At 53.3% G+C, this 26,258-nt stretch overlaps 2 protein-coding genes and 1 long non-coding RNA gene across 3 annotated transcripts in view; 1 reads left to right on the top strand and 2 right to left on the bottom strand.

Moving 5' to 3' along the window:
- Window positions 1-23,677, top strand: part of EEF1AKMT1 (EEF1A lysine methyltransferase 1) — a 40,303-nt gene extending 16,626 nt beyond the window's left edge. Inside the window, exons 4-5 of the mRNA XM_021065435.1 lie at window positions 10,162-10,442; window positions 11,233-23,677. Of these exons, the coding sequence (XP_020921094.1) occupies window positions 10,162-10,442; window positions 11,233-11,369 (418 nt within the window). The 3' untranslated portion in view covers window positions 11,370-23,677. The remainder of the gene's footprint in view (window positions 1-10,161; window positions 10,443-11,232) is intronic.
- LOC110255789 lies at window positions 141-11,305 on the bottom strand. Its single transcript, XR_002336597.1, has 2 exons — window positions 11,169-11,305; window positions 141-383 (listed from the first exon to the last, which is right to left on the bottom strand). It is a non-coding gene; the product is annotated as an uncharacterized LOC110255789 (long non-coding RNA).
- IL17D (interleukin 17D) overlaps window positions 12,407-26,258 on the bottom strand; it is a 36,868-nt gene continuing 23,016 nt past the window's right edge. Inside the window, exon 3 of the mRNA XM_021065436.1 lies at window positions 12,407-13,751. Coding sequence (XP_020921095.1) covers window positions 13,466-13,751 — 286 coding nt within the window. The 3' untranslated portion in view covers window positions 12,407-13,465. The remainder of the gene's footprint in view (window positions 13,752-26,258) is intronic.

The following is a 26,258-nucleotide window of genomic DNA, read 5'->3' as shown; positions in this document are numbered from 1 at the left end:
CTTGGGTAAGAGGGGCTGGTGAGAATTCTGAACTTTTGCCTGCAGACTGTGAGGAAGATGTCTGATCTGTTTCTTAGACATTTTCTAACCTGTTAGTTTTATACCCTTGAGTTTGCTTTCAAAGAAAAGAATCGCAAATGTCCTTTCTGAAGTTTTAATACAGGTTTTCTTTTTTGCTCATTTGGTTTTCATCAAAGCTTTGCACACACATAAGTCAGACTGTTGCAGGAAATGGGGGTGCTGGGGGGCTGGTCCTGTCCAGGCTGCCGAGTGAGGGTCCGTGGCTTCGCATCGGAGAGAATTCACGTGTGGGCCACAGCACAGCAAAACTGGCAGCTACAGTTCCACAGGCAGAATGTGGAGGGTCTCGGAAGAGAGCAGTCCTGAAATAGGGGAGGGTGAGTGTTGATGGGCTCGGTAATTTCGGAGGCTAATGAGTGGGAGGAATATTCCAGCTATTTCAGGAAGTGGGCCACTGCCCACCTCTGGCCATTCATGATCCACCCGGGAGCTGTCCTGGCCCCGTGGTTGTGCCCCTTAGCTAAGTATACAGCACGTGGATAATGAGGCTCAGAGTCGGCTAGTCCTCTGCCAACTTGGGCTTGGTTGGGTCTGACCAGTTTTTGTCACTGTTATTCTTGTAACCCTTTGCCTTGCCCCTTCCCTCCTGTTTCAAAATGGTCCTAAGACTTAAAAAAAAATACCCACTATTAATTTTCCCCTTGTCCTTCCCCTTTTCAGCTCCCTTTCAATTTATTCTTTTGGTACTTTCTAAATGGCATGTTTATTTTGGCACTTGTTCTTTAGCATCGTGATTTTTTTGTATTTTTTAAACTTGTTTATTATAGTTGATTTACACTGTTCCGTCAATTTTTGTCTTTCTGTTCTCTTTCATCATGCTCTATCCCGGGTCGTTGGGTTCAGTTCCCTGTGCTCTGCAGTAGGACCCTATTGCCTGTCCTTTCTAAATTAACCCGGGACGTCCTGTCCGTCCCACTCCCCCACCCCCCCGCAACCACGGGTCTTTTCTCTGTGTGTCTGTTTCTGTTTTGTAGATAGGTTCATTTGTGCCATATTTCAGATTCCACATATAAGTAAGTGATATCATATGGTATTTGTCCTTCTCTTTCTGACTGATTTCACTCAGTAGGAGAGTCTCTAGTTCGGTCCATGTTACTGCAAATGGCATTACTTTGTTCTTTTTTATGGCTGAGTCGTATTCCATTGTGTATATGTACCACGTCTTCCCAATCCAGTCGTCCGTTCATGGACTTTTGGGTTGTTCCCATGTCTTCGCTGTTGTGAATAGGGCTGCAGTGAACATGCGGGTGCATGTGTCTTTTTCAAGGAAAGTTTTGTCCGGATATGTGCCCAGGAGTGGGATTGCGGGGTCGTATGGTGGTTCTCTGCATAGATTTCTAAGGTACCTCCGTACTCTTCTCCATAGTGGTGGTACTAAGTGACATTCCCACCAACAGTGGTTCCCTTTTCTCCACCCCCCTCCGGCATCTGCGGTTTGTCGCAGACACGTATTTCTCGACTTCTCACCGTAAGAGAACGAGGACTTAGCTCCCTCTCATACTCCGTGCCACTGCCACATGCTTGCCTGCTGTCTCCCCTCCCAGTAGTCACAGCCTCATTTTGGTTAGAACTGGGTTTACGTTATCACAATAGATGTTCTTTAAGGTGGAGTCTTTTCCTTTTCAGTACAATTCTTTGTCTTCTCTAAAGGAAATTATTATTTTTTTTTTTGTCTTTTCTCGGGCCACACTCGAGGCATATGGAGGTTCCCAGGCTAGGGGTTTAATCGGAGCTGTAGCCACTGGCCTATGCCAGAGCCACAGCAACGTGGGATCCAAGCCACGTCTGCGACCTACACCACAGCTCATGGCAACGCCGGATCCTTAACCCACTGAGCGAGGGCAGGGATCGAACCTGCAACCTCATGGTTCCTAGTCGGATTCCTTAACCACTGAGCCATGATGGGAACTCCTAAGGGAAATAATTCTTATTTTTATTTATTTCTATGTCCAAATCAGTAAGGAACCGTCACATTCTCCCCAGTGGCACCAGTCTCCTGTCAGCAACCCCCTGGGATCCAGTCCCTCCCGGGCTTTGCAGCTCGGTCCATCTGGACTGGCTGGCCTCTCATGTTGCCGCAGTCTTGGTCCCGGGGTCCCTCACGGTCCCGCTGTGGCGTCCTTTCTCTCCCTTGGACCCCAGGCCTCCTGTGTCCAGTTCTTAGGCCACAGCTTCGCCCTGGTTGGACCTCCTTCCTCCGATTCAAGGGTGGGGGTGCAGTTCCCAGGCTGGGGACTGAATCCAAGCCCCAGCTGCGACAACACTGGATCCTTTCACCCCCCCCCCCCCGCTGGGCTGGGGGTCACACAGGTGCCCCCACAGACAAGCCAGATCCCTAATCCCCTGCACCAGAGTGGGAACTCCACGGTGGGACATTTTTAAAACCTTTTGGTGTCTGAAAATATTTTCTTCTGCCTTTCTCTTGATGTATCATCTTGCTGGGTATCGAACGCCAGGTTGTGAGGGCCGCTGCTTCGTGCTGCCTCGTTTCCAAAGTGCTGATGAGAAAGCCCATGCCAGCCCGATTCTTGTGGGGGCCTGTTTCTCGCCATCCCTGCCTGCAGGTGAGGGGTCGCTCCTCCTCCCCGGTGCCCGTGGGCCCGGTGCGGCGCGTCCCCTGCTGGCCGGGCTTCGTAGCTCAGGGCCCGGGGGGGAAACGGCTTGTTCGTTCGCGCTTCGATTTCCTCCCCACTGTTTCTTCTCTTCCTCCTTGTGAGCACCTTGCATTTGCTGCTGGACTCTTCTTTCCATCTGCCAGTCTTTGTTGTTTACCTTCTGGGGAAATCCCTCAGCTTTTTTCTTTTAATGGCCACACCCCCAGCCTGTGGCAGTTCCCGGGCTGGGGCTCAAACCCGTGCCTCCCCAGGGACCCCTGCCGCTGCCATCAGATTCTCAACCCACTGCCCCTCAGCGGGAACTCTGGAAATTCCTCAGCTGCGTCTTCTTTCTCCTTCTGAGGCTCTTGGCGGCTTTTTAAAAAGTTGTCTTCTCCCTCCACAGCCTCTCACGCCTGCCTGCCTCTGGCGTGTGCTCCAGCCTCTGGGAGTCGATCCTGCCCGTCCGTGGCTGGTGACCCTTTGCTCTCGAGCACATTTCAGGCTGCGGTGCCCGCGCAGAACCCCCGGGCAGGCCTTCTCTGCTTGGGTGTCCGCGGCCTGCTGGGCCGGATCGGCCGTTTTCCTGGGAACGCGGCAGTCGGCGTGTCCAGGCCTTGCCCCGGGGGCGATCGGCGCCGCAGCAGAGTCCTCTCCTGGCATCGAGGTGCCCCCTCCCCGTGACCTCATCCCTGGGGGTCGAGGGTCCCAACCTCCCGTGGGTTGCACTGACTCCTTGCCCCTTCCACGCGGTCCGTCCCCACTGGCTGTGCTCGGCCCCCAGCTCCGCGCACCCCCCACTCCCAGTCTGGAGGCCATTCCCCGAGTTCTGCCACAGTGGAGGCGGCTTGGGGTAGGGGACAGACTCCTGGGGTCGAATTTCCTCTCAAACAGACTTGTAAAAGCAGTTCTCCTGCTTTTCACCCGCCTTCCTCCGCTGGGTTGAGTGCCCTGGTTCGGCCGCTTGCTGAGCCCTGGGGCCGTGGTGTCAGCCAGGCGCCTTTTCACTCTCCCAGCTGCCAGGGGAGGGCTGGCTTTCCTGGGTCTGCCTGTCAGGTGTCACTTCTTTTGTCTCCCCTCACGCCTTGCTGCTGCAGGTTTACTTTCTGATTTTATCGAGCAGGCTTCCCTGAAGGAGCAAAGCTGAGTGGGTGCCGTCTGCCACCTTCAACTGCACGTCCTAAGGTTTTCTTTTTTCTGTTTAAATTCTATGTAGTTTGTTAGGGCTTCCTTAATGACAGGGTTTTTACACGTATTTTCTTTTTTCCATCCGTATGAGGGTTTTGGAAGTGACTTCTTTTTCCTCCAAGGCCGCCTCCGTGTTTCTAGGCGCTCCGTACAGTGTAAAGCTGAGTATAAGCGTGGCATCCCTCCATGTGCCCTGTCCCGGGCGGAGTGTTTTACGAGGGTCATGTCGCCAATCCTCACGCCTCTTGCGGTGGCTACTGTTACACCCTCCGTTCCAGCGACGGGCGCTGCAGCCCAGCAGCTCACGTCCCTCGCCGAAGGTGCGCCAGCTGGCCTCCGCCACTGCACCACTTCCCCGTGTCACACCCTCCACATCTTCCTGCCCAGAGACCACTTTCCTCCTGCCGGGAGCTCGTGCTTGCGGTGACGTGCGGTGAAGGGAACGCCGCCTGTTGTCCTTCCGCACAGGGACGCTCTGGCCCCGTGCGCTCGGCCTGCCCAGAGCTCCGGCAGCCACTGGGCCGGGGCTCGGCCTGCCCAGAAGCGGATGTGAGGCCTCCAGGCCTCCTTCCAGGCCGGACGTGCTTTCGGGCGGAGGATCCGTTGTCGCCGGGCGAGTGCTCCTCACCAGACACAACACCGTCTCTCTGACGAAATGCAGCCCGGTTTTAAAGCTCAGTGCGGTTTTCAATGTAAGTCCTTTTTTGCATGGTAAAATATATACATGCTAAAAGTCTCAGTGACGGAGGGGAGTCAGAGAAAAGGACAGTCTGTGTGAGGCCCCTGCTCTGCCTCCCCGTGCAGCCAGCTGTGGCCTCTGGCTGTTGCATCTCAGAGGGCAGAGGTGCAGCCGAAAGCAGAAACCTCCCACCCTTGGAAGCACAGTCCTCACTCCTGGAAACCTGACCGACTGTGAGACCAGTGAGCACACAAGATTCCACTGTCATCCAGGTACTGCTGTCAACTCAGTAACCCAACATTTAAGTTACTTGTAGTGTTCTCAACAGCTGGCTTTAGAAGTTAACTTACCCATTCATAAACTGGGTACTGCTTGTAATGAAACAGGTGTTTTCATTTCCTTATACGACTTTAAAATGCAGTAAGAAGAGACACAGAAGGCCCCCATAATGATCAAGGGATCTACCAAGAAGACGTAACAAATATAAATATATGTGCACCCAACCTAAGAGCACCTTCGATATAAGGCAAGTGCTAACGACCACGCAAGGAGAGAGACTGACAGTGATACAGCAACAGTTCCCACCTATTAAAGAGCTCACTTCCATCAGCGGCCACATCGTCCAGACCGGCACTCACTACAGAGACACAGGCTTGAAATAACACATGAGACCAGATGGACTCAGCTGATACTGATAGAACATCCCACCTGGAAGCAGCAGCAAACACCTTCTTCTCAAGTTGGACATTCTCCAGGATCCATCACCCCTGGGGTCACAGATCAGGTGTCAGTAAATTTAGGACAACTGAAATCCTATCAGGCATCTTTTCTGACTAATGCTATAAAGCTAGACATCAACTTGAAAAATAAGAAATGAGCAAGAAAAAAATTGCAAAAAACCACCATGAACGTGTAGAGACTGCATAACATGCTACTAAACAACCAGTGGATCCCTGGAAAAATCAGAGAGGAAATTTAAAATAAATACCTAGATAGAAATGACAATGAAAACATGATGATCCAAAACCTATGGGATGTAGCAAAAACAGTTCTAAGAGGGAAGTTTATCCCAATACAGTCTCCTTGGAAATAGGAAAAATCTCAAACAACCTAACCTCATATGTAAAGCTACTAAAGAAAGAAAACAAAACACCAAAGCCCAAAACCTACAGCAGGAAAGAAGTCATAAAGATCAGAACAGGATTAAATGAAACAGAGACAAAGAAAATAGAAGAGATCAATGAAAGTGAAAACTGCTTCTTTAAAAAGACAAAATTGATAAAACTTTAGCCAGACTCATCAAGAAAAAAAGAGCTTAAATAAGTAAAATTAGAAATGAAAAAGGAGACGCTACAGCTGACACCTTGGAAATACAAAGCATCTTATGAAAGAGACAAGTACAAGCAACTGTCTGCCAAGGAAAAGGATAACTTACGTAGAAGAGATGGATAATTTCCTGCAAAGGTACAACCTTCCAAGACTGAACTAGGAATAGAAAATATAAACAGACTAGTCGCAAGTACTGAAATTCAAACTGTGATTTAAAAACTTCCAAAAGTCTAGGACCAGCTGGCTTCACAGGCAAATCCTATCAAACATTTAGAGAAGAGTTCACACCTATCTTTCTTAAAAAACTGTTCCAAAAAACTGCAGAGGAAGGAACACTCCCAAGCTCATTCTGTGAGGCCTCATCACCCTGATTCCAAAAGCAAAAATACCACACAAAATAGAAAATTATAGGCCAAGATCTTTGATGAATATGTACAAAAATCCTCAACAAAATCCTAGCAAACTGAATCTAACAGTGTATTAAAAGGATCATACACCATGATCAAGTGGGATTTATCCCGGGGATGCAGGATTCTTCAGTATCTGCAATCCAGTGTGATACACCATATCAACAAACTAAAAAACAAAACCATATGATCCTCTCAATAGATGCAGAAAAAGCTTTTGACAAAATTCAACACCCATTTCTGATAAAAACTCTCCAGGAAGTGGGCACAGGGGGAACATACCTCAACATAGTTTAAGCCACATATGACAAATCCATAGCTAGCATCATTCTCAATGGTGACCTGAAATCATTTCCACTAAGATCAGGAACAAGACAAGGACTTGTGTTGCCACTGTTACTCAACTTTTTTTTTTTTTTTTTTAAAGGACCGCACCCTTGGCATATGGAGGTTCCCAGGCAAGGGGTTGAATCAGAGCTACAGGTGCTGGCCTACACCACAGCCACAGCAACATGGGATCCTTAACCCACTAAGTGAGGCCAGGAATCGAACCCATAACCTCATGGTTCCTGGTCAGGTTTGTTAACCACTGAGCCATGAAGGGAATTCCTACTCAACATAGTTTTGAAGTCCTAACCACAGCAGTCAGAGAAGAAAAATAAATAAAAGGAATCCAAATAGGAAAGTAAAACTTGTACTGTTTGCAGATGACGTCATACTGTACGTAGAAAATCCTAAAGATGCTATCAGAAAACTGCTAGAGTTCATCGAAGTATTTGGTCAAGTGGCAGATACAAAATTAATACACAGAAATCTCTTGTATTCCTATACACTAACAATGAAAGATCAGAATGAGAAATTAAGGCAACAATCCCATTTACCATTGCATCAAAAAAGAAAATACCTAAGAATAAATCTACCTAGGGAGGCAAAAGACCTGTGCTCTGAAAACTGTAAGACGCTGATGAAAGAAATCAAAGATGGCACAAATAGATGGAAAAATATACCATGGTCTCGGACTGGAAGAATCAGTATTGTCAAAAATGACTATACTACCCAAGGTGATCTACAGATTCAAAGCAATCCCTATCAAATTGCCAATGGCATTTTTCACAGACCTAGAACAAAATTTCTTAAAAATTTGTATGGAAGTACAAAAGACTCCAAACAGCCAAACCAGTCTTGAGAAAGAAAAGTGGAGCTGGTCGAATCAGGCTCCCTGACTTCAAACTATACCACAAAGCTACGATCATTAAAACAGTATGGTACTGGCATGAAAACAGACACATGGATCAATGGAACAGGATAGAAAGCCCAGAAATACACCCATGTGCCTACGGTCAATCGATCTGTGACAAAGGAGGCAAGAATATATAGTGGAGAAAAGACAGTCCCTTCAATAAGTGGTGCTGGGAAAACTGGACAACCGTCTGTCAAAGAATGAAACCAGCACACTCTCTAACACCACACACAAAAATCAACTCAAGGTGGACTAAAGACCTAAATGTAAGGCTGGATACTGTAAAACTCTTGAGAGGAAACAGAACATTCTCTGAAATAAAGAGCAGCAGGATCTTTTTTGATTGACCTCCTAGAGTAATGAAAAGAGAAACTATCATAACCAATTAAACCTAAAAGCTTTTGCACAGCAAAGGAAACCGTAACAACAAACAAGCAAAAAACAAAAACAACCCATAGAATGGGAGAAAATATTTGCAAATAAAGCGACCAACAAGGAATTAATCTCCAAAATACACAAACATCTCATGCAGCTCTTTATCAAAAAAATTTTAAAATGGGATCTAAAATAGACATTTCTCCAAAAACAGAGGGCCAAACAGCACATGGAAAGATGCTCAACATCACTAATTATTAGAGAAATGCACATCAAAACTACAATGAGGTACCACCTCACACCAGTGAAAATGGCCATCTTCAAGAAGTTTGCAGGGAGTTCCCGCTGTGGTGCATCAGTTAAGGATCCAGCATTGTCAGTGCAATGGCTTGAGTCACTGCTGATGCCTGAGTTTGGCCCCTGGCCCTGATGGTGGGTTAAGGATCTGGCATTGCTGCAGCTCAGATTGGTTCCCTCGGCCAGGAACTTCCATATGCCATGGGTGCAGCCAAAAAAAAAAAGAGAAACAATAAAAAGTCCACAAACAATAAATGCTGGAGAGGGTGTGGAGATAGGGAACCTTTCCTACACAGTTGGTGGGAATGTAAATTGGTACAATCGTTGGGGAAAACAAGATGGAAGTTCCTTAAAAACCTAAATATTCAACTACCGTATGACCCAGCAGTCCCACCCCTGGGCATCTATCTGGAGAAAACTCTAACTTGAAAAGATACATGCACCCCTGGGTTCATAGCAGCACTATTCAAAATAGCCAAGACACAGAAGCCACCGAAGTGTCCAGCAGCAGAGAAAGGGATAAAGACGATGTAGGTACACACAGTGGAGTACTACTCAGCCACAACCAAGAATGAAATAATGCCATTTGCAGCCACACGGATGGGCCAAGGTGATCACTCAGCGAAGCCAGTGATCACGTGATACCACCTACGTGTGGAATCTAATAAAAAGGACACAAATGAACTTACTTACGAAGCAGACTCACAGATCTCAAGATCAAATTTAGAGTTACCAAAGGGGCAGGGTGGGGGGTGGGGGGGTAAATGAGTGTGGGGTTAACAGAAACACTGCTACGTATAAACTAGGTCATCAACAAGGACCTGCTGTGTGGCACAGGCCCTCTACTCAGTGTCCCACAACCCCCTGTATGGGAAGAGAACCTCAGCGAGAATGGCCCCAGGTGTCCAGTTAACTGGTTTACCGTGTTGTGCGCCTTAAGCTCACACGACACTGTAAACCAACTGTAGTCCAATAGTTTTTTTTTTTTTTTTTTTTTTTTTTTTGTCTTTTTAGGGCTGTACCTGTGGCATATAGAAGGTTCCAAGCTACAGCCGCCAGCCTACACCACAGCAATGCCAGATTCAAGCCATATCTGCCACCTGCATACACCACAGCTCATGGCAATGCTGGATCCTTAACCCACTGAGCGGGGCCAGGGATCGAACCTGCGTCCTCATGGGTACTAGTCAGGTTTGTTACTGCTGAAGCACAACAGGAACGCCAGTAAAAACTTTTTTTTTAAGTTTCCTTATATAAAAAAAGCAGAAATTTTGAAGTAGTTTTCACTGAGACCCAATTTTAAATATCTTTTTAAAAAACATTTAGGCAGTTAGTTGGGGGTTTTCTTTCCTTCAAGATTATGAATATTTCAAAATAAGTTCAAAATTTTTAGTTAGAGGCTACAAGTATCTGAAATAAGTATTAAAAAACCAATGTGAAAATAACTGGTAAATTCAGGCCATGAGCTGCATAACTCTTGCCCTAATGTTTTACACTTTTTGCTATAAAAAGCACACTTATCCTTTCATATCTTAAAATTATGAATTGCAGGTTTTTCAATACCAGATTCCTTAAATGTGAGGCACAGGAGTTCCCGTCGTGGCTCGGCAGTAACAAACCTGCTTCGTATCCACAAGGACTTCGGTCGGATCCCTGGCCCCGCTCAGTGGGTTAAGGATCCGGCGTTGCCGTGAGCTGTGGTGTAGGTGGCAGATGTGGCTTGAATCTGGCATTGCTGTGGTGTAGGCTGGCAGTTGTAGCTCCAATTGGACCCCTAGCCTGGGACCCTCCAGATGCTGCGGGTGCGGCCCTAGAAAAGCAAAAGGAAGTGAGGCTTTACCAGTTACTCGAAGGAACCCGCAGCACAAGGGCTGTTCTCTTTGGTGACGCCGTTGCGTGGCGACTCACGAGGGTCATGGGCCGCGACTCACGAGGGTCTTGGCTGAGTTGCTTCCCCGCCTTCTGCTCCAGAATCGCCTGCGTGAGCGCCCCCAGCGTTTACCGGACGCTGCGGCGGCTGCACAGAGCCCGCTGCTCGGCCTGCCTCTTCGAGCACGACCGCAGGTTCGCCGGCCTCGGGGAGGAGTTCGTCTTCTACGATTACCGCAGGCCGCTGGACTTCCCGCCGGGGGTCGAGGCCCACAGCTTCGACCTGGTCATCGCGGACCCCCCCTACCTGTCCCAGGAGTGTCTCCGCAAAACGGCCCAAACCATCCAGTACCTGACCCGGGGCAAGATCCTGCTGTGCACAGGTAGGGCTAACCCTAACCCCGACCCAACGCCGACGGCCCGCCCCGTGCCCACCCCCGCCTGGGTGCCTGCCTGTCAGGGCTACTGAGAATGAAGTGCCCGACCCCCAGGAAGCGGGTCTGACGCGGGCCGAGGGCCCCCAGGTGTCGGTACGCCTCGGAGGCGCCCAGCGCCGACTCTCTAGGTCACGAGAGATCTCGAAGCTGTGGGCTCAGAGGTCGGGCTGAAGGTCGCAGGGCAGGACTTCAGACATGGGGAGGTGGATGGCTCTTCTCAGGCTGGATCAACGGGCCTTAGAGAAGGCAACCTGCGCATCCCCCTACTTCCGGGCAGCCTGGTGTCCAGGCCCAGCCCCTCAGAGCCACCGCCTTTCCCAGAACAGCGGGTGTCAGGGGAGAGGGGCCGGGCCGTGCCCCAGCCGTGGTCGGGGCTGAGGGCGAGACGGCATGCTCAGCCAGAGGCGGGTCTGAACATACTCGCTGCTACTGAGAGCGGAGTTTCTGGCTCCAAGTCGGAGAACAGTGGCTTTCAGTAGTCATTTTTGCTTTCCCTTTCTTACTTTGCGAAATAGCTATTTTTAAATGTCCACGTAGGTAGGAAAGTGACTTATCCGATGAGAGAGACAAGGAGAAAAAAAGGCCATGTGCTGACACGTTGGGGGAAGTAGAAAGGAAGGTGCAGCCCTGACCTCCCACCGCCAGGTGGCCCACGGCCCCCGCTCCACGCACCTGGCTGGGCAGCCGCCCCGGCGGCCGGTACTGCGGCTCCAGGCGCCTCTGCTTGTTCTCTCAGGTGCCGTCATGGAGGAAGAGGCAGCAAAGCTCCTTGGGGTGAAGATGTGCAAATTCATTCCAGAACACACGCGAACCTTGGGAAACGAGTTTCGCTGTTACGTGAATTATGCTTCTGGGCTGGACCGCGAACTGTGAGTGCGTGGTCCCCCCGGGTGCAGTCAGGGACCCGGGTGCCACTCCCCTCTCTCTGTTCTCTTAGTAGATTGAGAAGCTGGGGCCACCACAACAAACGGGGGCTCTCCCAGCCCGATTTTTGGGGTAATGAAGATAACATCTCAGTGTGATTTCCTTCGTGACGTTCCTGGCTTTTGATCACTTAGATCTGTGCAATAGGAGTTCCCTGGGAGCTCAGCAGGTTAAGGATCCAGTGTTGTCACTGCTGTGGTACAGGTTCGATCCCTGGCCTGGGAACCTCTGTATGCTGTGGATGTGAGCAAAAAAAAAAAAACAAACAAAAAAAAACCTGTGGAATTCCATCTGCAAGAAGTCACATTCAATCTACTGTCCTAACATAAGAGCAGAAGCACAGGCAACTTAGGGATTGCCCGGGACCTTGGCCTCTGTCTCAGGAGTAGGTCCCACGTCGGGGGCTGGGGGGGGCGTCCACCCACCCGAGTGTGCTTTCAGGACTGCGCCGTGCGCAGCTGGAGCTCAGGGTGGGGATCGCGTTTATTTCACAACCGTCTCCTAGGAGCTCAGAGCCCGGACAAGGCACCTTAATGCCTGTTCAATGGATGAATGTTCCATCAGGGAGAAAATGCAAATAAAACGCAGGTTGCCTTTCCCCATCTCGGATGGAAATCTGAGTCTTCCACTGGGGATGTGCCGCCTGTAAGCGGCTGAGGTTAAATTATTAATAGAAGGCGTGGAACAGCGGTGTTCGCCTCCTGCAGCCATTTACACATACTCTCCTCTGGCCTTGGCACTATTTATACCTGAGGAGTGGCTGGAAAATGTTAGGCAACAGCAGTGACGGCTGCTGCAGTCATCCCCAAGGTTGGAAGGGCAGTTTTTCTTTTCGAATATGTGGGTTTCTTTGTTGTTGTTGCTCTGAGCCTTGTGTTTTCTGGAGAAGAATGTATTCTAGATGCACCCCCACAAGAGTCACCCCCCTTTTTTCCAGAGGCTCAAAAATTCCCCAAACTGTATGCAACTATGCACAGCTACCACTCTCAGTTTTCAATGTTTTATTTGGAAAACCTGAATTTTGCTCGGGGATGTTTTTCCCTGCACAACCTCTGTCAGTATTGTGTACAAGTTGAAAGCTCTCGTAAGCCTTCCGTCCAGATTAAACCAAGGCCAAGGGTATCAGAGGCAGGAGCCTGTCAACAGATGCAGAGAGGCTGACGGTCCCAAGGCCCAACCAGATCGGAAGTGTGACCTTAATAGGAAGGGCGTTTCCTCTAAAAACTGAGTCCCTCAAAGCAGAGTTAGAGATGCGCTCAGCCTGCGCCCTTCACTCCACTCATTCAGTGACTGCGAAGTGCGCTCAGGACTCAGCCTAGCAAAGAACTCTGCCTTCAGGGTCAGACCTACTCCTTTAGGCTTAAGGACTCAGCTCCTGCTCAGGACAGAGAGAGGCTGCCACGCGCCACTTCTGCAGAAGTTAGGTATGCCCACTTCTCCTCAAACTTGGCTAGTAAGCCAAGATTTGGGTTCTGCCTGGGAGCTGGCCCAGATCTCACCACCTCTTGCCCACAAATCGGCCCCTAAAAAATGGAAAGAAAAGTCTGTGCAGACCTGCGGCCGTTTCCATCCTCACGGATAAACCAGGTGCCGGGCCCTGGGGTAGCCGAGCCTGAGCGCCGTCTGGGGCAGGGCGGGGTCCATTCAGGGACCCAGGCCACAGGCCAGCCAGAGGGGCTGGGACCTCCGCTGCGCCTCCAAAAATTCTGACAGAGGAAGTGCAGCTCAGGGTTGATAAAAGGGTCATATGTCAAGGAAAAAATGGCTGATAGACCTGCTCAAGTGGCGAATATAAAAATATTTTCTGCCCCTAGTGAAAATGGCTTAAAAAAAAAGTATATATTCTACTTTAAACAAGATTTTTAAAGCCCCTGTCATCTGCCTTGTGGGGCCCTGGTGCCCCGACATGTCCCGGCTGTCTTCACCCACCGCCCCGCCGCGGGGAGTGGGGCGCCCCAAGGGGCCGCAAAAACACAGCACTTGGTTCTTGTCGGTTGCACCGTCCCGTGCATCCCGCCTCTGAGGCTCCGCGGGCCCGGGTGGCCTCAGGGCCGGGCCTGCTTGTCCAGGCCGGAGGGGACGCCGCCCGCCTCTTGCTGCTGCTGCTGGGGGACGCAGGTGCAGCCCACGGGGACCGTGACATACTCCTCGGTGTAGACGGCGCGGCCGCCCGCACAGGCCGGGGTCCGGCGCAGCACGACAGCAGGCACGAGCACCGGGGCGCTGCGCAGCCGCAAGTCCTCGGCCCCCGCCGGCCCGGTCAGGCAGCCCCGGCACAGGCAGTAGGCCTCGGGCAGGTACTTGGGGAAGCGGCCCGGGTCGTAGGAGATCCTGCGGGGAGAGAGCACGGTTAGTCCCCACGGGGCAGCCCGGGCACGAGGGTGACGCACAGAACACGCGGGCTGGATGGGTCACCCCGCCGCTGGCTCCACACAGACGCCCAGCTAGACCACCATGGCCTGAGCACCGCTGCCCTTTAAGCAGGGACCAGTTTACCAGGGCATCTGGGTCACTCCCTAAAAACGCGTTCCGCCTCGGCACCGACGCGTGGAGGAAAGGTCTACACTGCTTGGAACTGACTGCACACCGCGCAATGCCAGGAATCGACTCCGCCAGGAGCCACCCCTCCAGCTCTGAGGGGGCTGCTGGGGCCACTTCTGCACCGAGCCCTACCAACAGCCAGGAGCAAAGGCAGGTGCGAGATGCGCTGGAGGCCAGCAGGTGGGCCACATGCCCTCCTGCGTGTGAGACGAGGCTGAGTCTCGTGGGGGGAGGGAGCCAGGAAGGCCGCCCCCCGCCCGGCAGAAAGCCCATGATGGCCTGAGCCTGACCACTTTCACGTCCTCCAAGTCTCCCTGCACCCAAGTGTCGCCTCCTCCCTGAGCCTACGGCTGCCTCCCGCCCCCCAAAGCTAAGAGGTCCCTAATGGGGACCCTAACATGCCCTTGCAGGGGGACAGTGGCCCCATCTCATGGGACTGCCACGACTCCAAATTCCTTTCCCTTCATCTGTCCTCTGATGACTGTTTCTCTTCTGAAGCTGAGTCCTAGCAACTCCCAAGTCTCGGTGTCACAACTGTGACCTCTGACCTTTCAAGGGACACATACATCCATCCACACGCCACGCCTGGGAAGGCGAAAAGTGCTAGCCCGACGGGAGCCTAGGACCGAGGGAGTGAATGAGAGGCACCCAAGGGCTCTCGAACCCAGGACAGGCTCGAAGGCAGGGCGCAGCCAGGCTTCCAGACGCTTCCAGTCCCCCGGTGTGCCATCACTGCTAAGGACTGCAGTGCATGCACGAACCGAGGGGTTTCCAGCTGAGGGGGACAGCCATATGGCCAGCTCCAGGCAGGCAGGCAGGGCCACCTGAACAGGGAGGCAGAACAGTAATGCCATCCAGCGTGGGGGAAGGGCTGGCCCAGAGGCCTCCCCTGAGCAGCTTGACCAGCCTGAGGGCAGCCCGTGGCCCCAGACATGAAAGAAAGTCCGTGGGTTTCTACGTCCAGTGTCTTCAGACATTGATGCCAGAAGAGCCTAGAAGTGGTATCTTTCCTGCAACCACAGAGGGGAGGTGGGGCCCAGAGAGCAGACGGGCGACTCCTGTGGCGGGAGGAGGGCAGGAAGGGGGAGGTAGTGCTTAAACTCAGGGACCCGGCCCATCCCGCAGCCCACCATGTGGACCTGGGGAGGGCTCAGGAAGCGGGGTGGAGTAGGCGTGGGGCCCTCCAACTTCTCATTGCTGCACCAGGAGGGAGGGCTCTGTACCGACACCAGGGGTGGGTACTGCCCGGGATGCCAGCCGCCTGCCACCAGGGTGCTTAGAGCCGCGACGCCAGCCAGGAGCCCCTCCAACGTGCACACACACAGCTGAAAACACTGTAACGTCTCGCCGCTCTCCCTCTGCTGCCTCTGCAAGAACTTACTCTTCCAGCCCCCGGCCCCCGCCTCCCACCCCCGTCAGCCCAGGCACAGGCGCAGGAAGACCAAGCACTGCAGCTTTGCCTCCAAAGGCCTCCGGGACCTGGTCCTCACCCCGCCTTCCCAGCAGCCTTTCTGCCTCCTCCCAGGGCGGGACCCTGGGCAGGGGCCACTGCCAAGTATCTGCTCCGATCCGCCTCAGTTCCACGCAGACTTGCCACGTGTTAAGGTTCAGGGCAAGTCGTCCATACCCTGGCCTAAGGAAGTCTGAACCCTCCTGAGTCTTTGAGCCAGAACTGCACACCGTCTTCCCCTGGAGGGTAAGGACTCGGCCTGAGGCTCCGCCACCCCCCCCCAGTGCCCCCCGTGGAGGAGGAGTTCAGGACTCCTCAGCTGCCTGAGGTCAGTCTAAGACCCTCACTGAAAATTACAAGGGAAAGGCATTTATATCCAATCCCGTTCAACATTATTCAACAAACACCTGCGTGCCCACGCTTCAGGCAGTGGCAATGTAGCTGAAATACCGTAAGGACCTGCCATCCGAGGACTCCCACTGTGGGGGGGGGGCAAACAGTCACGCCGCCATGGCAGCACAGGGGGCTTCCGGGCAAAGTGGTACCTGCACGGATTCAGCGGGATGAGGAAGGGAGGAAGGGCGTTAGGGCAGCGGTCAGAGCCTGGATTGGAAAGCCCATGGCTGAGTCACAACCGCAGCACAGGAGAACTGAAGGGTGGGGCTGGAGCATCTGAGGCGGAGGTGGCCGGGACCCTGAAGGCCAGGGGATGGCGGAGCAGGCGGCCCAGCCAGCAGGTCCCGCAGGCCAGAGTGAAAGACGGTCTGAAGCCCAAGGGCGCACCTGGCTGAAGGCGGACGGTAATCACGAGCATGTCGACAGAAGTTAAAAAAGCTCACTCATGGGAGTGTGGAGAGATGCCGAAAAAAGAAACGCAAAGAGCCTTGAGAAACCATCGACAGAAGCAAAGGGCAACCCACTAGGGGGGAGACGATTTGTACAAAATCCACCTGATGGGGTTAACCCAGAATAAACCCAAAGTCACAGACGTCAATACCGTTACTGAGACCTGAAGAGACATTTTTCCAAAGACGACATACAGAGGTGGTCACTAGGCACATGGCAGGGTTCTCACCGTGGCCCATCAGGGAAACGCAAAGCCAAACCACAAGCAGGTTCCCTCACATCATCGGCAGACAAGAAGTAACAGGTGTTGTGGACACAGGGACCCCGTGCACTGTTGGCGGGAAGGGCAGCTGGTGCAGACACTGCGCAGAACAGCGTGAAGAGGCCTCCAAAAGTTAAGCAGAGCTGCTCTGTGATACAGCGATTCCCTCTGAAGAAACAAAACACTCCCTTGAAAAGAGGTATGATCACTGCAGCATCTACGGTAGGTGAGTGTCCGCCACGGAGGAGCAGATGAGAACACGTGGTACGTACCCACACACCCTGGAGTATCACTCAGCCGTGATAAAGGGTGGAGTCTTGCCATCTGCAACCACACGGATACACCCCGAAGGCATTATGCTAAGTGAGATGAGTTAGAAATACGAACACTAGAGGGTCTCACTCAGACGTGAAATCTAAACAAAAAACAACCCAGTCGAAGATACAGAGGACAGACAGGTGTCTGCCAGAGGCGGGGGAGGTGGTGGCAAATGGTGCAGGGGTCAGAATAAGTCCTGGCTCCGCGTGTGACACGGCAGCTAGTTCACGGCACCGTACTGCAAACCTGATGGCTACTGACAGGGTTGTTTTGTTTGGTGGCATACGAGGCACATGGAAGCTCCCCGGCCAGGGACTGAATCCGAGCCACCTCTGGCCACACTGGATCCTTAACCCACTGAGCCACAGCAGGACCCCCGGGAGGTGTGAACTCTTAAGTGTGTCAATGGCGGTGTGGTTTTGTTTAATACAGAGTCCTTTTCTTTCCAAGAAACTGCCAAACTCACAGGCGTGTGTACACAGACACGAACAGACAACGTGGCCGCTGGATCTGCCACGGCGGGTCAGCAGGGCCCTCCGTTCAGCCCAGCCTGACAGACCAGGGGGAGCACGGGGCAGCCGTGCAGGGGCCGCCTTGAAGGCCGAAGCCAAGGTCTGGATCTGCAGGTCACGGGAACACGAGGGGGGAGCTGACAGGCTGGGCTGACTACGGTGTAGACGCGGTGCGGGGTGGGAGCCCGCACACCCTTCAGGCGGCTTCCTCGCCCTGGACCCGAGGCTGAGCGAGGGCATCAAGATCCCTGCCCAACAAGCGGGGTTTCTCTGAACACAGGTGACAGTCCCCGGGTCACTTGCTGGTCCCAGATGTTTGGGCGGGTCAGAGGCTCACGCGGTGATAACATCCACCCCACCCCGCCAGTCGGCCGGAGGGACTGAAGTTCCCACTGTCACCGGCCACCTCCGGCCACAGCTCCGGGACGGTGAGACTCCTGCTCCCCCTCCCCCACCTCCGGGGATGCGGTCGACGACAGTCCGAGGGGGATGCCGGGCACACAGCCACCTGAGCCCCAGCACCAAGGGTGGGCCCACGGCTCCCCTGGAGAACAGCCGCTGGGTCAGGAGCAACATCTAGAAGCCTCGGGACGGACGCAGAGCCAAGCCCCCACCCCAACCTCCCGGGCACCTCCTCGGCCAGGCTGCCTCTGGGTAAAGCAGGCTGCCACGGACACAGTGTCCAGAACCATCAGGGGTCCCTTCTGTCACCGAACAAGAGCCTGTGGGCTGCTCCCTCCGCTCGGCCTCAGCCTCCAGTCCGGCCGCGGTGCGCCTGGCGGGGACGTGGGCAGGATGGGCCCTGAGGGTACCGCTTGGCCAGAGGGAGCGACAGCTGGGCCGGCTTAATCCAGGAACAAAGGGCAATGAGGAGAGGTGACAGAAACCCGGCCCGGGGGAACGCGGGACAGCAGGGCCAGGGGGAGAGCTGCCCGGGCCCTGAGCCGCGTAGGAAACAATTCGAAGCGCTCTGGGAGGTTGGCGAGCCGTGCAGGGCAGCGCCGGGCTCAGACCCACACAACTGGCATCTTTACACACAAACCCACCTCCCCACTTGGCAGAAGACATGAGGAGCGGCAGCTCCAGCAGCAGAGGCTCAGGATGACGGCTTCGTCCCCAGCGCCCTGAGCCCCCGGGCGCAGTGCAGAGATGGGCCAAGGTCAACAGGCCTCCTCCAGGGTGGCCTGGAGGGAGCAAGAGGCCAGCCTACAGCTTTGATCCGACCTAGGTGACACTGCCTTGCTGGCGCTCTGCACAGTGGAGGGGTGGCTTCTTGGTGACAGGACTAAAAACGCGCTACTTTAGCCATGGCTTCTGCTTAGAAAAGACACCCGTGGTCCACGGAGTTTCCAGGGGCTCAGGGGTCTCCAGGTCAGGCCACACCCGCGCAGACTCCCACTTCCCTCAGAACCTGGCCAGCTGGCCCTGAGATTCGGGCCGAGAAGCACGTAGACAGTTTGGAGGAAACTGTCTACGTGCAGACGGGGGGGGGGGGGTCTCTCCAGCAGATGCTGTAACGCTGGCAGTTCTGAGGGTAACCGGCTCCCTCCCCAGGAGCCCAGGTTTCTCCGGCACGTGGGCGCCTGCAGGAAGGCAGAACCGAGGTTTCCAAACTGGTTCAGAACCGCGTGGGGCCCGTGAAAAGCAGATTCTCACACTTCACCCCCAATCTGGAACCCCGCTTGCTGGAGGCCCCAGCCCAGACTCCACGGCCAATGGGAAACTGGGTGCGTGTCCCCAGCCCCCTGCAGTCTCGTGACCTCCCCACAAGGACTCCCAGGCCAAGGAGTCTACTGCACAGGACTGAGGAGTCTAATGCACAAGGTCTTAGCTCTTTGCTGGAGGCACAAACAGGCTGCTGGATCTCAGGATTTGACCACTGTCCCCTCCCCAGGTACAGGGCTCAAGTGGTGGGGGGGTCAGAAAAACACCAGGGATCCCTCACCTGCTGAGCCCCAGGCCTAACAGGTCACTGACACCCCATCTGTTCCTCCTGGACAGGCCCTGCCATGGGGGTGGGGACAGGCAGCCAGTGGGGAGGGAGGGCTGCAGGCAGGGGACTGGGGACAGGAGACCACGGACCTGCCCGCCCTCCTGTCACTCCGGGCACCACTGCCAGGGCGCCCAGAAAACTGCCCTCCACCTGACAAAACCCGAGTGTGAGCCTCCCGGGGGAGGGGACACAGATAGACTCTGCTGGCCAAGGACACACAGGGGTCGGGCCATCTGGGGCCGAGGCCATCCTGCAGCACGAAGCTTGGCATCAGGGCAGCCCTGACATGAAGCCAGGAATGCCACCAGAGCCAGAGCCATACAGACACCCCTCCCTCGGCACCCCCAGGGCGGGCCTGCACCAGCACTCAGCCAGGCCCCTGGAAAAGGGTAAAAGCTCGGATTCCACGAAGGGTCTCTCTGCTCATCTGGCAGCTCAGGGCAGACAGACGAACCGCCTGGAAGAGAATCCAGGGCAAAAGCTCTGCCGAGGGACCAAGAGATGGAGTGAATAAGCCGAATTTCTCAAAGTTCTCAGTGTGGCTCAGATGCCACACATGCAGGGCAGCTGGGGGAGTCTCTTCAAAGCAGAACAGCTCTCACCCACGGGACGCGCGCCGCCGCCAGGGAAGCCGCAGAATCTGGGCTCGGCGCCACCTTGGTGCCCGTCCTGGGCGCTGGCGGGCGGAGGTCACAGGGCCTCGAAGGGCCCGCCAGGGCATTTTCCCCTCGACCACACCGGTCGGGGCGGCCCCCACGATCTCCACAGCCTCCCGGCCCTTCCCAGCAACGAACACTCGGAGGGATCCACCGGCGTCCTGGCGCCTCCGAGTCAGGAGCGCAGACACTGGGCTCGAGCGGGACCGGGGGGCGACGGCGGCATGGCCGGTCACGCGGCAGGACGTGAGCAGGTGGCTGACCCAGGACACTCAGGGCGACCCGGGCAGACCTCTCACCTGTCACATCCCCGCCGCAGGACAGCTGGGGCTTTGCGTGCCAGGGCGCCTTTTCTACCCGGCGTGGAGGCCACGCCCCAGGTGCCCGCGGTCTCCGCTGGGGACACCCGCTCCTTCCCCCTCCTCTGCCCCTCCTCACGGAGAGCACAGCGGCGCTGCGCGGGGCTGCACCGCACACACGGCACTGGAAGCCAGATGGCTGTCTGGGCTTTACAACCTCAGGACCAACGAGCGCGGAGGCCGGGACCTTGCCGGGCGCGTGGAGATCCCGGCGGGCTGGAGGGAGGGCGGCCGGTGCTGCCCCCTGCCGGCCACCTGCCGGGCCGGCAGGCTCCCGCCCGGCCCGAGGGGACCTGGGGCCCGAACACAGGTCTGAGCTGCCCACAGGGAGCGGGGAAGCAGAGAGAAAGACCGGAGGGGACACGGGGCTCGGACAGTTGTAAGAACTTGATCCAGGGCACCGCCTCATAGTGGATGCGACGAACAGGTGACACTGCTGGGTGGGGGGGTAAATACCCTTCCTACCTCAACCCTCCCGGGACCCTGCTGCTCAGCATCCAGGGACGGACCTGTGGGCATCTCGTTTCCCAGCCTGGGGCGGTGTGACCTCGTGCCCCCACGAGCTGGAAGCTGAGGCCGCCGCGCCCATTCCTGAGTCACCAGCTGGAAGTTCTGGGAACAGAGAGTAGTGCCAGCCAGGCCCTCGGAGGGAAAATTCCAGGCTTCCAGACACTTCCTAACTCCCCCCACCCCCGGCCCATCCACCCTGTCTGCTCCTCTTCCATCACCTTGCTGGCTGTTCGCGGAGCTGCTTGCTGCAAAACAAATGTAGCTGTAGTCTCTTCAATTCCCAGGAGGAATTTATAGAGAAAAGTAATAAAGCCTAAAAATAAACGGTTGTGAAAAGTCTTTACACAACTACACAAAACTGAAAAGCATCCACAAGTCAACATTACTTAGAGAGTTGGTAGGCGTCTCTCTTTGGGGTTTCAACAGAACTGAGGGCTGTGTATCTTTAAGCCTTAATAAACCTCAGTGTTTTTACAGTATGTTTCTCATTATGTCAGTATGGCTTAAAAAACCTATTGAGCCATCACATTCATTTTATTTTTGGCCTATTTGTTGCTAACTCTTAAAAGAAACAAACATGATGCCACAAAGTAAATGAGACCGTATGTTGATACTCTGGAGGCTGAGTGTTGCTTTTCTAACAGCCCAGCAGTGCGGGCACAGCCAGCAGAACAGGAGCGGTCAGGCCTGGGTGTGGCTCCCCCTGCCTGGCCCCCACCGAGGGCATCTGAGGGACTTTGCCAGGAGCCCCTGGTCCCCCCGAGCCCCAGCTCTGGGTCAATCATAGGCTGTCGTGACCTGCTGACACTTTGCTGCTTCAGCACCTGCTCTCTGCTCATGACTGGTGAATTTCCCGCTCTGCGCTCAATTTGACACGTGAGATGCTGGCCCTTATGCGGAGCTTGGCCGGGATGGTGGAGCAGGAAGAGCCCGGCTTCCCGCCCCTCAGAGGCACACGAAAATGACCCCGTTTCTCTAGGGATGAATAACGACGGAACGAAGGAGCCGGTCGGAAGGGAAGTGGCAGTGCAGTCACGTCCCACGCCCCCCAGACAGGCGACCTGCAAAGCAGGAGGTTCCCGGCAGGGGGCGAGGGGTCTGAGCGCCACCAGGGGCCTGGCCGGGGCTCCTGCACCGGGGGGTTGGCCCCCAGCTGGCTCTGAAGGCCGGGGTACCATCGTGCGGGAGAGCCAGGGGCTGGGGACAGGCCCCACCCTGACAGTGCGCACAACCTCACACGCTCTGGGACCAGCAGACATGGGCAACTTGAGCGGAGCCTGGGCCAGGCCTGCTGCTGATCTTGGAGCAGCTCCAGAGGCTCGGCAATGCAGCCCCACCCTGCCCCGGCCGGGACACTGGGAAGGCCGTTTTCAGAGCTCCTACCTACCCCAAGGATGCTGAGGCTGGCAGGTGCCATGGTGGGTTCCCCCCCCCCCCCGCTCATCAGCCCATTGCACACCCACCAGCCTGAAGGTACCAGTGTTCCTCACCAAGCAACTAACTGGGCAGAGACACAGCCCTGCCCGCCAGCAGACAGGCTGCTTTAGGAGGCCCTGAGCCCAGGGCCATCTCTGGATGCAGCCCCGCCCACCACAGGGCCCAGGACCCCAGCCCCACCCAGACCCTGGGACCCTCAGGGCCCTGCGGTCAGAGATCTGGGGTCACACCTCTGCCCACCACAGGGCAGGCAACTAGCCTCAGGACCCCTTGGGCCCCAGCCCTGCCCTCCAGCCTCACAACCAGCCTGGGACGCCCCAGGCCCCGACCCTGATCACCGGCCCCAAAGCTGCCGAGGCAGGATGCAGCCCACCCAGAGCAGGACAGCACAAGCTCCCACACACCTGGGACCCCTCAGCCAGCCTCCCAGGACCCAGCCCCACTCAGCAGCAGGCCAGCAACAGCTTCAGGCCACCCCCAAACCTGCAGCCAGCCAGGTTAGAAGGAGGCTCCAACATGAGCAGGCCAAAACTAGATCTAGGGCCCCACAACAAGCCACCCGAATCTAGAATCTGGCTTCACGAGTGAGAGGGCCAGCACTTTCCCCAAGACCCCCAGCCCCACAGCCTCTTGACCAAGGGCTACCAAAAATGGCAAAGAGCCTCCACACAGATGGAGCGTGGCTGCCAACAATCCCAGGGGCCAGCAAGGCCTACAGACAACCCAGAGTAGTCGCCCTGACACAGCAGAAGCACGCATACAGCCCACACAGGGGGCCCCCCAGAACATATGCTCAGGTGACCAGAGGGGACTGTGCTCCTGAGACACACAGGATGTGTTCCAAAAGGTCACTTCTCCAAGGTCAGAAACAGCCACCTCACCAGATACATGGAAATAAAAATAGCAAAGTAGGCAAAATGAAGCAACAGAGGAATAAGTTCCAAATTAAGGCAAAAGATAAAAACCCAGGAGAAGAACTACATGAAGGGGAGGCAGGACATCAGCCCAACCGAGTTCAAGGTCATTACCAGAAAGGTCAAAGAACTCAGGAGAAGAATGGATGTGTGCAGTGAGACATTAGATGTTTTATACAAAGAGTCAGAAAATAAAATCACCAGAGATTAATAACACAATAACTGGAGTTCCTGCTGTGGCTGAGCAGCTTTATGACCTGACGTTGTCTCTGCGAGGATGCGGATTCAATCCTCAGTGGGTTAAGGCTCCAGTGTTGCCCCAAGCTGTGGTCAGGGTCACAGTATCTTAGATCCGCTTGTGGCTGTGGCATAGGCCAGCAGCTTCACCTCCAATTTGATCCCTAGTCTGGGAACGTCCATATTCCACAGGTGCAGCCGTAAAATGAAAAAAAAAAAAAATACAGTAACTGAAATGAGGTGATGAACATTGGATTAATGAATTAATATGAAGGAACAGATCAGCAAAGTGGAACACAGAGTAGTAAAAAAAAAAAAAATCACTGACACTGAACAGAAAAAAGAATAAAAAGAAATAAGGACAGTCCAGGAGATCTCTGGAATAACCTCAAGCATGGTAAGAGCTGCATTGTAGGGGTCCCAGAAGGGGAAGAGAGAGCAAGGGGAGACAGCACAGTAGAAGACATGACAGAACTCCCCCAACCTGGGAAAGCAAACAGACACTCGGACCCAGGAAGCACTGAGAGTCCTAAACAGGGTCAACCCCATGAGAACACCACCAGGACACACTGTACTCAAAATGGCAAAAGGCAAAGATAAACAAAGAATATCAAAAGCAGCAAAGGAAAAGCAACAAGAAACGCACAAGGGAACTCCCATAAGGTTATCAACTCATTTTCACAGAAGCTCTGCAGGCCAGAAGGGAGTGGCATGACATTTAAACTGATGAAAGGGAAAAACCAAGAATATACTGCCTGGCAAGGTTTTCATTCTGATTTTACGACAGATAAAAAGTCTTACAGAAAAGCAAAAGCTACAAGAGTTCAGCACCACCAAAGCAGCTTTACAAGAAATGTAAAGGAACTTCTCTAAGTGAAAAAGAAAAGGCCAAAATTAGACACATGAAAATTACAAAAAGCAAAAGCTTACTGGTAAAGGCAAATATACAGTAAAGTAGGGAGTTCCCGTCGTGGCTCAGTGGTGAATGAATCTGACTAGGAACCATGAGGTTGCGGGTTCATTCCCTGGCCTTCCTTGGTGGGTTAAGGATCTGGCGTTGCCATGAGCTGTGGTGTAGGGAGCAGACATGGCTCGGATCTGGTGTGGCTGTGGTGCAGGCTGGTGGCTACAGCTCCGACGAGACCCCTAGCCTAGGAATCTCCATATGCCATGGGAGCGGCCCTAGAAATGGCAAAAAGACAACAACAACAACAAAAATATATATATGTAAAGTAGTAAATCAATCACACAGAAAGCCAGTAGGAAGGTTAAAAAATGAAAGTAGTAAAAATCATCTCCATCAGCAGTCATCAGTTAATAATATAGGGCTATGTAAGAAGTCCCCTGGTGGTACAGTGGCCTAAGGATCCAGCGTTGCTGCAGCTGAGGCACAAACTGCAACTGCATCGAAGATTCAATCCCTGGCTCCGGAACTTCCATGTGCTGCAGGGTGTGGTCAAAAAAAACCCCACAAATGTGTAAAATATGTCAAAAATGGTAATCTTGAGAGGAGGGAAATAAAAATGCAGGGTTGCTAAAATGTGTTTGAAACGAAGAGATGAGCAACTCAATCACACATATATATTTGCATTGTTATGTATAAACTTTATGGTAACCACAGACCGAAAATCTATACTAGATACACACACAAGAGAAAGGAATCCAAACATAACAGAAAAGATAATCATCAAATTACAAAGAACAAATGATGAAGGATCAAAAAAGAACTATTAAAATAATCCGAAAATCAATTCACAAAATGGCAATTAAGTACATACCTATCAATATTTTTTTTTTCTCTTTTGTAGGGCCACACCCACGGCATATGGAGGTTCCCAGGCTAGGGGTCTAATCGGAACTGTAGCCACTGGCCTACACCAGAGCCACAGCAACGCGGGATCCAAGCCGCGTCGGCAACCTACACCACAGCTCACAGCAATGCCGGATTCTCAACCCATTGAGCAAGGCCAGGGACTGAACCTGCAACCTCATGGTTCCTAGTCGGATTCATTAACCACTGTGCCATGAAGGGAACTCAATAATTACTTTAAATGTGAATGGACCAAATGCTCCAATCAAAGACACAGAGTGAATGGCCAAGACATGGAGGCAACCTAAATATTCATCGACAGATGAAGGGATAAGAAATATATGGCCTATTTATATATATGGAATATTACATAGTTGTAAAAAAGAATGAAATAATGCCATTTGCAGCATCATGGGTGGACCTAGAGATTGTAATACTAAGTCAAGAAAGCCAGAGAAAAACAAATATCACATGGTATTACTTGTATGTGGAATCTAAAAAAAATGATACAAGTAAACTTATATACACAGCAGAAATGACCCAAAGATATAAAAAAACAAATTTATAGTTACCAAAGGTAAAAGTGATTAGAAATTGTAAGTTTGAGATTAATAGGTACACAATACCATAAATAAAACAGATAATCAACAAGGACCTACTGGAGAGCACAGGGAATTATATTCAGTATTTTGTAATATCCTTTGGGGGAAAAGAACCTGAAGAAAACAGACATATATGTATGTGTAACTGAATCACACTACTGCCCATCTGAAACTAACACAACATTGTAATGAAGTATATGTCAATTAAAAAAAAAGAGTAGTTGTCTGGACGAAAAAACAAGACGCATATATATGCTGCCTATAAGAGACCACTTCAGATCTAAAGACATACAGACTGACAGGCAGGGGATGGGAAAAGTATTCCATACAAATGAAAATCACAAGAAAGCTGGGGTAGCAATACACACCTGACAAAATCATCTTTAAAACA

This window comes from Sus scrofa, chromosome 11 (genome assembly GCF_000003025.6).
Source record: "Sus scrofa isolate TJ Tabasco breed Duroc chromosome 11, Sscrofa11.1, whole genome shotgun sequence".
NCBI lineage: Eukaryota > Metazoa > Chordata > Mammalia > Artiodactyla > Suidae > Sus > Sus scrofa.
This window is presented reverse-complemented; position numbering and strand designations above follow the sequence as displayed.